Source organism: Cryptomeria japonica, chromosome 3, assembly GCF_030272615.1.
Source record: "Cryptomeria japonica chromosome 3, Sugi_1.0, whole genome shotgun sequence".
Taxonomy (NCBI): Eukaryota; Viridiplantae; Streptophyta; class Pinopsida; order Cupressales; family Cupressaceae; genus Cryptomeria; species Cryptomeria japonica.
In genome coordinates, this window is record NC_081407.1 from 697,166,735 (window position 1) to 697,182,236 (window position 15,502).

Consider the following 15,502-nt stretch of genomic DNA (forward strand, 5'->3'; position numbering starts at 1 on the left):
TCCCAAATTACCAATGCCTTATGTAGATGAGCATCAAGGGATACCAAACCTCTACTGACACTAGATCTATTGTGTCGATTACCATTTTATGGGATGTAAGTGGTGTAGATATACATCTTGTTCTTGGAAGCAAGTTTTGGAGGGATAAATCATAACAAAGGATTACAATAATGCAGTTACATATTCAGTATTTCCTATCCAAGCTATCTAGCTAATGCAATGCACAATGGTTAAGATTAAACAAAGGTGCAAAGAAGAGATACTTGTTGAGTGTGATGTGGACAAGAGAGTTGTATATTACAAGCTCCAAAAAAATATGAAAGAAAAAGTATGCATATATTCTCAAGTGATTTGTTTTTCCAATAAATATAACATTTGCTGTTGGTTACTGTGGTTTTCCTTATCAGGTATAATATAATATGAGTGTAAACATTGTACACATGCATTTATTGCTTACGTTGAGATAATAACACCACATTAGTTATGTCTAACAAGTAAGTTACAACCACCTTGTAACTTCTCCATTCAATAATCATAGAAGCCACACTCATTGAAGTGTATGCTACCAAAAACTCTCAAATTCCATCTATTCATTTTTCCACATCTGGTATCAGAGTGGGAAGCCCTTAGAGTCGGAATGCCAATCAAGAAGAAGATTTAAGGAAGAGGACAGTTGCTGCCAAAGAAGTTCTGTCCAATCGGCATCAAATCCAAAGAATAAGATGCTATCAAAAGGAGAAGAAATCTGCAATTAAAACTGCTTTCTAGTGAAAAGTGGCATAAGATATGTATGAACAATCAGCTTTTACAGAAAAGAGATTGGGTACAGATCCAAGTTCCCAGACTCGGACTCGGCTCGGACTCGGCAAGGCCAACTCGACTCGTGACTCAGCTACAGCTCGGTAACGACTTGGTAATGACTTGGCAAAATCTTGAAATTATATACTTTTACAATTATATATATATGAAATTATATATCATATTCCATGACTCGGGCCGAGTCATAAAAACTCAGTGAGGTCTGCTCGGCTCAGGGACTCAGATAACTCGCACGACTCGCGGCGAGTTTTCTACAGATTAACAGCACCAACACTTTACAGATGAACAATGCTCTGGTACATTTTTTAGAAGTGATTCTTAAGTCTATTGTGCTGTGTCTGTGGTTGAAAACCAATTTAATTTTCTGTTGAAGTCTCTTTTTAAGGGCTAATTGTTTGTGTCAAAGGCCAATTGAAATAAAAAAGATTACAGCAAAGGGATGATTTTCACAAGGAAGTGAGTTTTGTTTCTGTAAATCCTTTGCAGTTCCTTGCTGCAAACATACAAATTTTATACTATTTTTTTTGTGAAAAATCCTGCATATCCTCAAATTTTTTGGTCTTTCATTTAAACCCTAGGTTGCAGAGCATGTCCAATATACAAAACCTTGTCTTGCTTGAAACCCAAAACATGACAGGGCAAAAATTTGATGTCTGGCATCACAAAAATACTCAACATTGCTGCAAACATACAATTTTATAATGATGCTTTTTCATGAAAAAATTTGGATAGTTATTTCCTATATACAAACTCAAAGTTGTGTTTTAATTGAAACTTAAAATTGATAGGCTCAAACTTAACGTCTGGAGTTACAAGATATTCGCCATTACTGAGTATAGTAATTGTCATATAATTATCCTAAAAACAGAAACCAGAACAGCTTCAAATCTTACAAATTTTAATAACCATCACGCAGGCATGGCAGCTACAAGATTTTGGTCCTACAATTATAATAAACCATTTTATGTGGCAAAGAGCCCATATTGTGGTGGATTAGTAAATAGATTAACAGTTGCCAATGCAGGGTTAAGACTCAACTTGTCGTAATTTCAGTGGCCTATTGCTAGAGAAAACTTTTAAAAAAGCAGGAGTAGTAGTTTTATGATAGAGAAGGATGTGAAGAAAAATGGCTGCAACATTTTATTGGACAACTGGATGGCAGGGAACAAGACATGGATAAACTTTTTACTAGTTGCATGGCACACTTGTGTTCTTTAAGTGCATAAATGCCTGATACAAAGTCACAAATGTTGAGGTTTTGTGCAATTTGATGATGGGGATGATCCACGAGGTTGGATGGACAATGTTGTCCAAGTTATCATAGATGTAGCCACTAGAAAAGATATTCAAGAGAAGCATCCCACCATTTGTTAGAGCCCTTGTGTAGCCCATTCTCTAGATTTAATACTCAAGGACATCTAGAAGTGCGGATAAATCAGAAGTGCGGATGAAGATTCTAGAAACATACGCAAACTTGGATCCTTAGTTTGATGAGAGAGCACATGAAAGGTGAGGATCTTGTGCAATTGGGGATGACATGATTTGCCACAAACTTCATCACTTTGTACTTTGTAGAGCATTAGCAATACCTTCTCTAAAGCAGATGTTTGTAACCAATACCTAGTTAGACTCTTCATATTCCAAAAAGCTGAAAGAGAAGTCATTTTATTTTATAATGTGTTTGTCAAAAATGTATAGTTACTCTAGGTAAGTAACAAACTTAAGTTTTTGTATACGCTATCTTCTTTTTTTGTTATTGTTTCTTTTTTATTTTTATATTAATTTAATATTAAATTTTCAGTTTTTTAGGTGATAAGAGCCTTTGGTCAAGCTTCTGCATTTTATTATGGGGATAACATACCAATTGAGTTATCTCTATGAGTCCATGGATAGGACCAAGAATGTCATTTTGCATTATTATGGTGGGAACAAGAGGAAACATGAAATCATTTGGCGCATCATTGATTGTAAATGGATGACCTAACTCTACCAGCCAATGCATACCATGGTGTATTTACCTAAACCTCAAATCTTGCTTCTCTGATAACTTTTAAGGCTAATGAGGAGGTCATAGAGGGCCTTCCTGCATGCATGTAGATGATGACACCAAACGAAGGCCTGACAAACATAAGTCGACATGAATTAGAGGTCTACAAGTGTGTAAAGGGTGTAAAAGGTAGGCTCTTTTCTTTCACCTTCATCATTCAAAAATAAAACCAACAGAAAAGTAAAAAAAACAAGTAGTTATATAATCACATGCTAGTTTGATTAATTTTAATTTTAATCTTACTTCATACTTATAAGTTTCTAAATGTTATAATTGTAGATTAGTGGTGGGACATGTTTTATGTTGGAACACCAAATTTTCAAAGGATAGCTATTTGTTTTTCACAGCAATATAACACTTCTGGGTTTGAACACAATTGAACACCACAGAGAACCAAGTCAACCTAAGAGTACATCAATGACCTTTAAACCAAAAAAGTGAAAGGTTTTTCTCATGGTGCCATCAACTTAGATGACATTCATCCATAATATGATTGAATTGATAAAGATGTAGATGATGTTCACACAAAGGTCTCACTCCATTGGAGATGGAAGTAGCTGCACTACAGGCATTGGAGGAAGACATACCTGAGGAGTCATTTACTCCTCATGATTATTCAGGCTTACGCTATATCCCCTTTTCAAAACTAAAAGGATTAATAGTATTTTAAATTGGGCCCAATCACTTTATTTTCAAATGAGCAACTTAAATATTAGCATAGGTCCTCTGTAATGTTTAAATGAGTGTATCCTAATATTTAAATGAGTGTTTTTAACACTTTGTTCAAAATGTAATTCAAAAGGGGCCATTGGATCCTTTGGGTGTAATTCTATAGTATTTTAAATACTCTGAGGGAAATGTAAATTAAAAAAATTGAGGGCCCTAAGTAGGGACATTAAAAAGTAAGGTGAAGGCTAAAAGCAAAGTATCTGATTGTGTCATTTTGATATTCCTTCCAATTTGGGGTTTGAAGCGTTCAAGGATGAAAACCCTTGGTGCACAAGATTTGGAGAACGAAAACTATCTTGGTTTCCATATTTGGATTTAAAGAAATAAAACCCTCTTATACTTTAGAGATGATTCCATCCTAGGATCTTAATGGTGCTGAATTGTTGAAGATTCATTGGTTTGACGACATTTTCAGTTGCCATAGTGTCACTACAGTAAAAAGGGTTAGATTTGCTGATTTTCAGTTATGATTGTTGCTGTTTGTGAAGGGATTCGAGGGCTTGGTTGATGTATAAGGTGTTGAATTGTTGAAAATTCGTTGGTTTGAAGACATTTTCAGTTGCCATAGTGTCACTACAGTAAAAAGGGTTAGATTTGCTGATTTTCAGTTATGTTTGTTGCTGTTTGTGAAGGGATTTGAGGGCTTGGTTGATATATAAGGTGCTGAATTGTTGAAGATTCATTGGTTTGAAGTTTTGAAGACATTTTCAGTTGCCATAGTGTCACTACAGTAAAAAGGGTTAGATTTGATGATTTTCAGTTATGGTTGTTGCTGTTTGTGAAGGCATTCGAGGGCTTGGTTTATATATAAGGTGGATCTGCCTGTTTTTGAAGGGTTTGCTTGATATATTGTTGGTTGGACAGCATGTTTATTTCCAATTGAACCCTATAAGAAGATGGTTCAGGTTTCCACATCCTAATAATATTGGAGTGCAGCCTTTGGAATGAGATTGCAGCATTAAAAGGAGCTACCGTACAAGCAATGTCTATCACTGCCCTTGAGCAATCTTGCTAGCATTATCCTAGCTTTAATCATATGGGATTATCATAACCAGATATATTGTTGTCACCATCATATCTAGATATTCACAATGGAGTCAAGACATATATACAGGTTCAATGTTTGTGACAGCAAGATAACGTATTTGCAGCTGAATATTTTATATTATCACTCAACTTGCTGATATGTCAGTTGTTCACCGTATTGCTATTTATCATCATTGATGTTTGTTAATAACATTATTTCAGCAGTGAGCAATAACTATGAGTTTCCAGTATTATTTGATAGTGTTGTTCAATAATTCATGTTTGTACAAGTTGCTATAAAATCAGAAAAATACAAAAAAATAGGAAATTTGCAAAAAATCTTAAAAAGGGGACATTGCAATTTACCTTCCTATTCAAGGCAAGATAGCACTAGTACTAGGAAGTAGAAGAGGAAGTTGTTAAATGTAGCTGGCTGTTTAAACTCTTATACAATTATACAATTGCTCAAAACACATAAATAAGGCCTAAGACCAAACAAATGGATAAGGTCCCTCAGACCTTGGCTCCTAGCTTAATCAGGTCAAATACCTAGGACTTAAGCTCTTAACCAAATGAGGATAGTTCAATGTTGACACTAACTTTTAAATTTTGAATTTGAGGCTTGTTCAAGAGTAAAATGTATCGAGACATGTAATCTCTGAATTATGACAAATTAGTAATCAAAATAGACTTGTGTTGTCTAAATTCATTCTTTGTGCATCTCATGCATTAATTTAAGTTTTTTGTGTATTTATATAGCTTTTTTTTTTTTGTGGAATTTTTGCCAAGTCTGAGTTTTTGAACTATAATTTATCCCATTAAAAGTCACTTCTTGCAAAGCAAGACTCCAAGAAGAAATAGTATTTTTTTGGCATCTTCCCAAGATAACAGTGATGCAATTAATTGTTGGTTCTTTGATTGTAATATATCTCAACATTTCACTTGCCACAGAGACTGGCATGTCAGGTTTGCTGCTGATTTTAGTTCTGCAAATTTGATTTCTCCTACTGATAGTAGAACACATGCAATGTAAGGGAGAAGGGATTTTTGAATTGTTCCCAATGATGCAATAAAATCCATAGTGAAGAATGTTACATTTTAACTTTTTTCCAAATACGAACAAAAATCTATTGTCTATTAGTCAACTAACAAAAAATGCCTAACATTGTTGTGAAATTTTGGGGAAAGTAGTGTATTGTGACTGATATGAAACAAGATAGATGGTTGCCCTAGGCATTGATCAAGGTGATTTATGCATGCTACTCGATCTTGTCACAGATAGTTTACATGACCTAATAGTGGAAGACAACGATAGCATTTCGTGGCATGAGAGATATGGACATCTCGATCTTCATTTAGCCGAATTGACAAAAACCAATATAGTCCACAAATTATCATCTATCCAAACTAAGTAGGATATATGTGCTGGGTGTTTTTGACTGGTGTTTTGGACTTGCAGGAAAAAATATAAATCATTTTCTATTGAGGGGGAATGGCATGCAAACGGGACTTTAGATCATATTCATACAAATATATAAGTAATCTTAGAAATCATAGTTGAACTACTCGCCAAAAACAAAACTCACCAAGGCCCAAAAAAAAACTCGGTGAAAACTCGGCAACTTAAAAAATTGCTTAAATTAAATTAGAAATGCATTTTTTTTGCAAAATTCAATGAGGAGATGCATCCAATGAGTCAATAAATGAGTATACAAAAGAAATAAGCTGAGTCTAGATATATTTGATTGATTTAAATGCAAATTAGGTACGAAATGGCATCCTCTTGTGGAATGCTGATGGTTGACAGACTGAAACAAAATGAAATAGCAAATTGTTTTTATAAAACTAAAAGTTCAAAATATTTTACATCTTCCTCTTCCCAACTTAGTGAAAACCAGGGCAGAGAGAGAACTAGAGGGCCTAGTCCTAGGAGTCTGATGTGGCTCCTCCACCTCACCAAAATGAGGTTGAGGGTAGCACCCCTCGCGGGGGTCTGAGGGTGAGAGAGTGAGGGGTAGAGAGATAGGTCTATATCTTGAGGGAGAGAGGAGAGGGTGAGATAGAGAGTGGTAGAGAGAGGGGATAGAGGAAGGTTGATATGGAGATAGATAGGTCTAAAATTTGGGGCAGATAAAGTGAGTGAGATAGAGAGAGCGAGAGAACGCTGATAGGAGCCTGACTTATACCTAAATGTTATATTTCATGTATATATGTTGATGAAGAGAATGAAACTAACTTGAAAAAAAAATATTTGATAGTTTTTTGACGTGTTTGGGCCTCTTTTAAACACGAACTCGCCGAGTAATTGCAAAAAACTGAGCGAGTTTTGGTAGTGAGTCAATGGCGTTATTACTCGCCTGAGCCAAAAACTCACGAGTTTTCGGCAAGTAGTGCATCTATGTTAGAAATCATCAACAATCATCAGCAAAAGGTACTTTTTGTTGTTGGCTGATTTTTAAAGTAAAATGTGGGTACACCTTCAGAAAAAAGTCGAATTGCTTTGGAATCTTTGTCAAGTTTAAAAAATTCGTTGAAAATCACTAAGGTAGGTGGATCAAGACCCTTAGGTATGATAATGGGAATGAGTTCACATCCAAGTAGTTTCAGGACCACTATGAGAAGGTGTTCAATCAAATGACAATTGACAGCCCAATACATCCCTCAGAAAATTGGAGTGGTTGAGAGGAGAAACAACCCAGTACATGATGCACAACAGAGACATGTGTCATGCCCCCGATCTGATTTTCTACTATCAGCGATGAAATTGTCTTACAAGGTAAGACTTCAAAATTTCATAAGACAGAAACCTATGCTTCAATCGTCTATCTCTTGCAGTCAGATTGGCCATCAGCATCAACCTTGAGGATCAACTCTTCTCCTCCATCAATACAGCAATTTAATTCACAAAATTTTAATTAATGATTAATAGTTAAGATAGGAAAAGCAGTTTAGAAGTAAACAAGGTGTCTTTTGGTAAAGAGATGAGGGGCTGCAATCCCATAAAAGGAGGTGTTTATTCATAACTGGCATAACCTTGGGAAAGAACCATGACTTCTCGGCATTGGGAGGATAGAAGAGGTCATTCCAACATCCAAGGAAGGGGATCAAAGGATTCAGACCTGATATTATATAAGATACTCAGCAGTCCATCTGGTTATTGCAGTTTAGGCTTCAGTCAGGGGAAAAGTATTTTTTACCCAGCTTGTTCATTTGGAAATTGAGAATTTGGAAAAAGGACATCGAATCACAAGGAAAGCAATAATACTCAGCAGTGCGATTTATATATTGGTTGTGGTATGGATTTCCATACATAATGTAATAATTCTGTGTATATCTGCGTACTTCTGAATTAATCAAAGTTGCATGGACATGGATACGGATACAAATATGGATGTGGTATTGGATACGGATACGACCAATTTATTAAGACCCCCAATATGGATATGACAGGATACGACATTCATAAAAAACACATACACATATTTAACACAATTTTCTAAGTTATTAGAGGAGACTTTCATTACTTCAAAAGCAATATAGACACATAATTGCTACGTAAATAATTATAAGTTGATTTAAGAATTTACAATATGCAAAAATAGTAGAGTTGCATTGGAAGATAATTCTCATTTGATGTAGGTTTTGTTTATACCAATTTTTAAAAAAAAATTCATGAAGTTTTTTTAAATTAAATTTAAGAAGATTTACATCAAATTTTGAAAAAACCAAATCACATAATATTTGGCACAGTTGGAAATCAAGGTTTTTTGGGCATGCATGGGTACAGTATCGGACATGTATCCGGGCTGTATTGGATATGTATCTGTTTCCAATACAGGGATACATGCACCCAAGGAGGGACACAGGACTTTCCGGCTACTCTGGAATTAATATGCATTGCTGTTTATGATTATCTGACAAAGGATAATAGATATATTGCTGATTCATGGTGTGTTACTATCTATGACTGGTTTAATATATGGATATAGAAAATATGTGATTATGATATAAGATGTTATACATGTTTATTCTGTCTGACTGCTGTAACCAGCCATGGTAGAGAAATTGGGGGAATTACAAGTAGGGGAACAGCGATGGGGTCATCTTCTAGGCACGCCACCTCATGGTATAAGACCGGTGAGTCCCATGGGCCCAAAGGGGTACAAGGGTACTGCCTTTGGGCTTAGAAAGGATGGACTTCCAGGGCACCCTTTTGTGAATGCTCCTCATGCTCTCTATCATGGTAAATGAATGCATTATGAATGTTCCATCATGGGCAGTAGGATAGAAGTGGCAAGATTGAGGGAAATGGTTATAGGACACCTCACTAGGTACTCGACCTCATATGGATGGCACGGGCCACATGAGGCCAAGGTGGATAGTGTTCCACCCTTGGGCCTAGGGTAGAGGATCTCTAGGGCACCCTAATAAGTCACCCTATCTTAGCTCTTCTCTGGTTGAGCCTTCTCAAACTGATTTAAGTGATCTTGTGATTAGATCTATACTTCTAATATATGCTTGCTGATTTGTAATTAAAGAGATCTATTTTATGAATTAAGATTGTAAATGATTCCTAACTTGTTTGCAGGGTCTCAATCAAAGTGAAAGATATCTCTAACCCTACTTTGCTTCAATTGAAAATTGTGATCTATGGCAAAATTTGAGTATTTATAATTTGGGGACATTACAGCATGTCATATAGATGTTGGGGAAAAGTAGTGAACAAGATAGTAGAAGTTATAGTAAAGCCTTACAAGACGTCACACCTTAAGAACCTTGGTCCAAGTTCAAACCAAAGGTAACACATTTCATATTTTTTTATTCAAATGCATGTGTTTTGGCTCCTAAGAGCAAAGAAGTAAATTATAGGAGCATCAAATATTTCTTTATTGGTTACAATGAACAATCAAGGCATATAAACTCAATATTTCCACTAACAAATTCACAGTTGGGATGTTGATGTAAGAGAAACATAACCTTTTTTTATTGTGACCCTAACCAATAAGTTGCTAGTGATCAATCTAGAACTAGTGTTGTGGTTTATTTGAAAGATGAAGGCTCTAGTTCATCTTGTACTCCATCATTGTCACCAATGTGTCATCTCAAGTCTTTTTGCTTTTCATATTTGTTTTCCATTAAGTTATTTTAATATCTAGAAGGATTCTATTTTTAAGATTTCATAGTTTTAAGTATTGTTCACATTTTAATTTTAGATTGTTGACTTCAAATTTTAGATCTCAATATTAAAAAAATGGTCAGATTTTTACATTCTCTAGTTCTAAGTTTTTCCAGCCATGTGATTGGATTTCAGGACAAGGTCATATTAAAAAGACCCTAAACTTTACTATTTTTATACATTTTGTTCCTTCATTAGTAGTCCGAACATGCGTCAAATTTGATATGATATTCAATGCAGGTAAACTGTACAAATTGTATGTTTGAGATAGTATGTGTAGACCTTGATATGTTTTTGTGCCTTGAGAGGCATTACATGGATGGTTGTTCCTTGCAAATCATCTCAACCTGAGCTAAAAACAGCTGACGTTCTAACACATAAGGAAGAAAATTGGAATGGGCATCATGAAAACACCATCATTCTTTTAAATGATCTAGGTGGATGTACCAGTATGAAACTCAAAAGAAAAAGGTTATAACAGCAATCCCTTTGCTTACCCAAGAGGCAAGAAGCACATGAAATTAACCCAAGCTCATAAAAACCCATGTCTGGTGTGTTCTGGTGTGTTTCTATACACACCATCTCCAACCTTACTCTACCAACAACAATAGACTTCATTAAGCACTTAGCACACCTCCTTGGGTCCAACAGAGAATAGCTAATATTTTTTGGGTCTCTTAACACATCATGTGAACTGCAAATCCACTATTTATTGTTTATCATTCATTGTACATGTTTAATGTTTATTGCTTATTATTAGCTTAATGTGTAGGCAACAAAATACCCCACCCTGAATGTAGAAATGCCCACCAACACAAACAAGAGGTAAAAATCAAACACCACCAGGATCTTCTTCAATATTTTCCCAGGATGTTATCGATTGATTAATTCACAAGATAATGCAAATCTGCCAATGAATTGAACATGAAAACCACCAAAGAGCAATAAAGACTTCTCTTCACTGCAAGTGACAAGAGACCTAATTATTGTAGAAGCTAGCAAATACTTGTGAAATAGTCTCAGCTGACCCTCCTACCCAACTTTTCATATCCTTTATTGACCAAAAGCAAACAGATATCATACCACTTGGAACTGCTATTTATATAATTGATTGGGGGTCATTTTTCATCAATCAATCAATCAACTAGCTCGATATAATTTTGTTTAAAATATAAAATTTAGACATTTTGAAAGGAAGAATATTGGCAATAATTTCTCAAACTAGTTGAAAAAACTTCACAAAAAACATCATTGACCAATTTCTTTCTTAAAAAAGAAGCATAATAAAAAAATTAGAAATTGATAGCTACTGGAAAAACTCACCCAGCTAATGCTGCAGGGTCCCAAGCAGATGGAACCTCTTGTTTCACTGCATCACATAGTACTATATGTGATCTTGTAAGCCCTACGCTGTAAAGAGTTATAAGCCATCCATCAAAGGCAAGATGTTTTGTGGCAGATGCATCTTTTTGCCATGAGCCTGTGAATTCGAACATGGCATTGAATATACCTGAAGGAATTTTCCCTGGTATATTGAGTTCCTGATTGAAATGCTCTGACATCTGCAATTAATTTTTCAACACATATTGTAGACTTTAGATATTTCAAAAAACATAATATGCACTATTATGAAGTTAAAACCAACATTTTGTGCAGCTTCACTGGGCCAAATTCGGAAAAACAAATTGGTTTAGGATGTGCTAATTCTTATCTACCACTTGGCATCATTCTGTCAGACAAAAGTTCTTTGTAGATTGGATAAATGTTTGAAGAGTAGACAAAAAAGCCTTAGACTAGTCAACAAAACAGAATGACTTTCAACCTATTATAGCTCTAACTAAAATTTAAAAAATTAAAAAGACATATTCCTAAAAATTAACATAAACTCTTGGTTAACATAAACAGCAAGCAAAGTAGGGTGAAACAGCCAATCTATAAGGTAAATAGTTACCCCGACTCAAACATCAATGTACATTATCATCCATTGGCTTCTGTACATAAAATTATAGATTAGATTGAAACATAAATCTCATGAATATCAATATTTTTTAGTGTATAGTGGCATGCAACGGTAATGGTAGTAAACCTTAACAGACAGGTAAAAGAGGGGATTGCTCACTTAACAAAAGTATACTTGCGAGCATCTTTCAATTTGAGAAAAACAATATATTTTACAGAAATAAATGTTCAGGGATTGGCCCTTGGACTCGTCGTGGCACAAATGCTGTTTTCTCCTGGATCCTACAAACTATCTCTATTGGAGAAAAAAAACTAAATGTGCTTAATCTCTAATTTTTTATTAAGTGAGATGATTGATTACTTTGAGGACTTTGCAAATCCTCAGCATAATTTTATCATTTCACTTTTTCGAAATGTCCATGTGTACATTGGTACATACACCTCAAAAGCAACTAGTCAAGTAAAACAAACTGTTTTTGAAGACTACAAAAGCTAACAAAATATTTACCATTGACTTAAAAGAATATGACAAACATAATGGAAATTTTTGTTAAATTTAGATCTCCCTCCCACCCCGATCTTAGTTCCAGAGGTAAGCAGGTAATTTTAAATTTTAACTTTGATCTCAGTTTGATATTAATTCAACCTATGTAAGATTCAAATCCAATCTGCAGAATATAGATTGAATTTACTGTGAGTGAAACTCTCAAACTAATATGTATATGAGTCACACTTGAATGTGATTCTATCTGGTGTAATCACTCAGACTATAGATCACGCACTGTTGTAATCACACAGACGATAGTATATAATCATGAACTGTGTCGAACTGTATATCTATATTCACCGACTGCAGAATATTATCACGCACTGTTATATTGTGTCGAACTGTATCTCTATATTTCTTATCATATTGCTATCACCACTCCTCCAAGAGAAAACGCACTATAATATATATGAAACCCGACGGCTTCCACTGAAGTCTTGACTTTATCTGAAGAGACACAAAGACCATACACTATGTTAGTTTGTTACAGACTGATTAATATAATCGGAGTTATGTTTAATCGGGATAATATACAATTGGTTATGAATAACCAATGATTATCACTTCAGCAACCCGATAACAAAAATAGAATCGGTTATGATAAACTTAAATCGATAGTCAATATAATCGATTACATAACCGATATTAACAAATCATAGTCAATTATGCTTTGAACCAATTCAACCATAATCAGTCAATAATCAATTAACCTGACATAGCATGATAGGAAATTCGATATGATTATTAGATTTAAATAAGGTTGATTGATTTATCAAATGTGTGAGGCCGATAGGCCACTTACACATTTGATCTGCAGAGTCGGTATCTAGGATTCCAGCTGAAGCTACATCTTCAACAATTTTTACTCCACATTAACTATTCCAATGAGGGTCTGAAATTCTGAATGAATTTGCACCCTTCATAAGTTGTTAAAACTTAATATGCCTATCTGACTGTAGCCTGCAATTCCTCTGATTTGTTGGATCTTGTCTGAGAGGTCTGATTGCAGCCCTTGTTTTGTGGGGCAATGTTGTTCAGGCTTTTTAGTTCAAATATTTTCTAGGCGATGTTAACATGTTTGTTAAAACATAAAACTAAGAAGCAACTAGTCAAGTAAAACAAACCATCTTTGAAGACTACAAGCTAAACAAAATATTCACCATTAACTTGAAAGGATTTAACAAGGATTATGGAAATTTTACTCTGCTTTAACAATTAAAATATCTCAATGATTTTGGCTTAAAGAATTAAAGTATCTCAATGATTTTGCATTCTCCAATAATCATTAATGTGACTGTCTGACCATAGCCAGAAATTCCTCCCTACTTTGTTGCACATTGTCTGGAAGGAATGATTGCAGCCATCATTTTGTGTGGCGATGCTTTTCAGGCATTTTAGCTCCAACATTTTATAGGAAAGAAACTATACAAGCTCATTTCTTAAGCTCTCTGTGTGTGATGTCTGCACAATGTGTGCACAAATTCTTGTGAGGACATCTTTCAAGTTTATTTAGGAGAATGAATGTCAGCCGTGCTTTAATACATTTTATCTTTTCTTGTATTGCATTGCTTTTGTGGCTATAATGGCTAGAAGAAAGTTCCATCTCCAAATGCTCTTTGAAAGTGTAAGAACATTCCTTTAAAAGAACGGAATGAGGAAAGGCAAGGTTGCCTCTTCTCCTTGGGGAAACAACATCATTCAGCTAATTGAGGAATTTACAGTTGTAATTGACCCTACACTTCTTGCTACAAATATCTCCAGCCTAGAGGAACAAGCTCTGTTTTACAGGTTTGTTGAATTTTCTCGCATATCCAACTTTCATGAGTAAGATTGTACTGAACCAGCCTATTCAAGGTGATAAACAGTGAACTTCATAAGTATAGAGAGTTTGCAGTCATTCACTCCTTTTAACTGAACAGAAATAGAAAGTTTTGAGGCAGCAAGAAAGTCAAACTGCTGCTGAAATGTTGGACACTCAGTTTCAATCCCTTGGAAGACTTGCCCACTTCAAATCTATTAGGAGTTACAACTCTAGATTTCCCCTCAAATTTTGGGCTGATTCAATCTTTTGAAGTTATGAGTTCTTACTAACAGGGTGTGTGGCAATAAGTCTCTGCCTATGGTGACATGGGTCCCCAAAGGAATGTTAGATTTATAATAAACTTCAACAGCACTGCCAAAGAGATTGCAGAACTAGCTGAAGAGGGGAATGTCCTGAGAAAAAATGAAAGCAAAGTGGAGATTATGTATTACATAGATTCATAGAATTTGGACAGACTAATATTTACTTTTGGCAAGAACTGTTAAAAGCAGAAAACCAAGACTAATATGAAAGCAAAGTGGAGATTATGTATTACATAGATTCATAGAATTTGGACAGACTAATATTTACTTTTGGCAAGAACTGTTAAAAGCAGAAAACCAAGGCTGGATGAAGGTAATCCCAAAATGATTAATAATTATTGAAATTATCCATAAAGGAGGCTGTCCTAAATGAAGACCTAGAAAATCCTTTCCTCACATAAGAGGAGGTAACATGTCTGATTTATTTTTCATTTTAATTGTTGGACTTGGAAGTAAAACCAGGGGTAGTATTAAAATCTTTTAAGAAACCCTCTCAGATAGTACATTAATCTCTAATGATTAACTCTTAGGTAGCCTCAAATTAAATGGAAGGGTATTTTATGTTTTTTATTGTAATAGGATAATCTAATCTCCTCTTGCATGCGTGATCTTGGAGAATACAGACCTTCATGAAAAGATACTTAAAGGTGTAATGAACAATTTGATAAAGGATTGAAGCTGCTATTCTTATTATTTCTTGAGAGAAGCATCTGTAATTTTTAAGTCATTGTTCCTTGTATATAATAAAAATTAAATATAATCTCTCCAACAATTACGTGAGGTAGACTGTGGCTGACTGGCACCAGGAGAGTTTTGGCAGTGAAGATTTCAGTCTGATCTTAGTGTCTAAGAAATGATCTAGGGAACAATTTGCATGCTTGCTCAGTTTTACTTTCACTATTTTCTCTCTGTTCTTGCTCAGCTTTTCAAAGCATCTGTAATTTGGGTATGGATTTTATGGAATCTTGGGCCTTTTCTAGGTTCTATTGGCTTGATTCTCACATTTTCATAACTAGCTCTTGTTGTAAGCAAAGTTGCAATGTTATTTAATCCAGTGAACATTTGAAAGACCTTG

The 15,502-nt window shown here is 34.9% G+C and overlaps 1 protein-coding gene across 1 annotated transcript in view; it reads right to left on the reverse strand.

The window, feature by feature from the left end:
• LOC131058279 (MACPF domain-containing protein At4g24290) overlaps positions 1-15,502 on the reverse strand; it is a 50,546-nt gene that overhangs the window by 21,218 nt on the left and 13,826 nt on the right. The window contains exon 2 of the mRNA XM_057992155.2: positions 11,121-11,359. Within this exon, the coding sequence (XP_057848138.1) occupies positions 11,121-11,359 (239 nt within the window). The remainder of the gene's footprint in view (positions 1-11,120; positions 11,360-15,502) is intronic.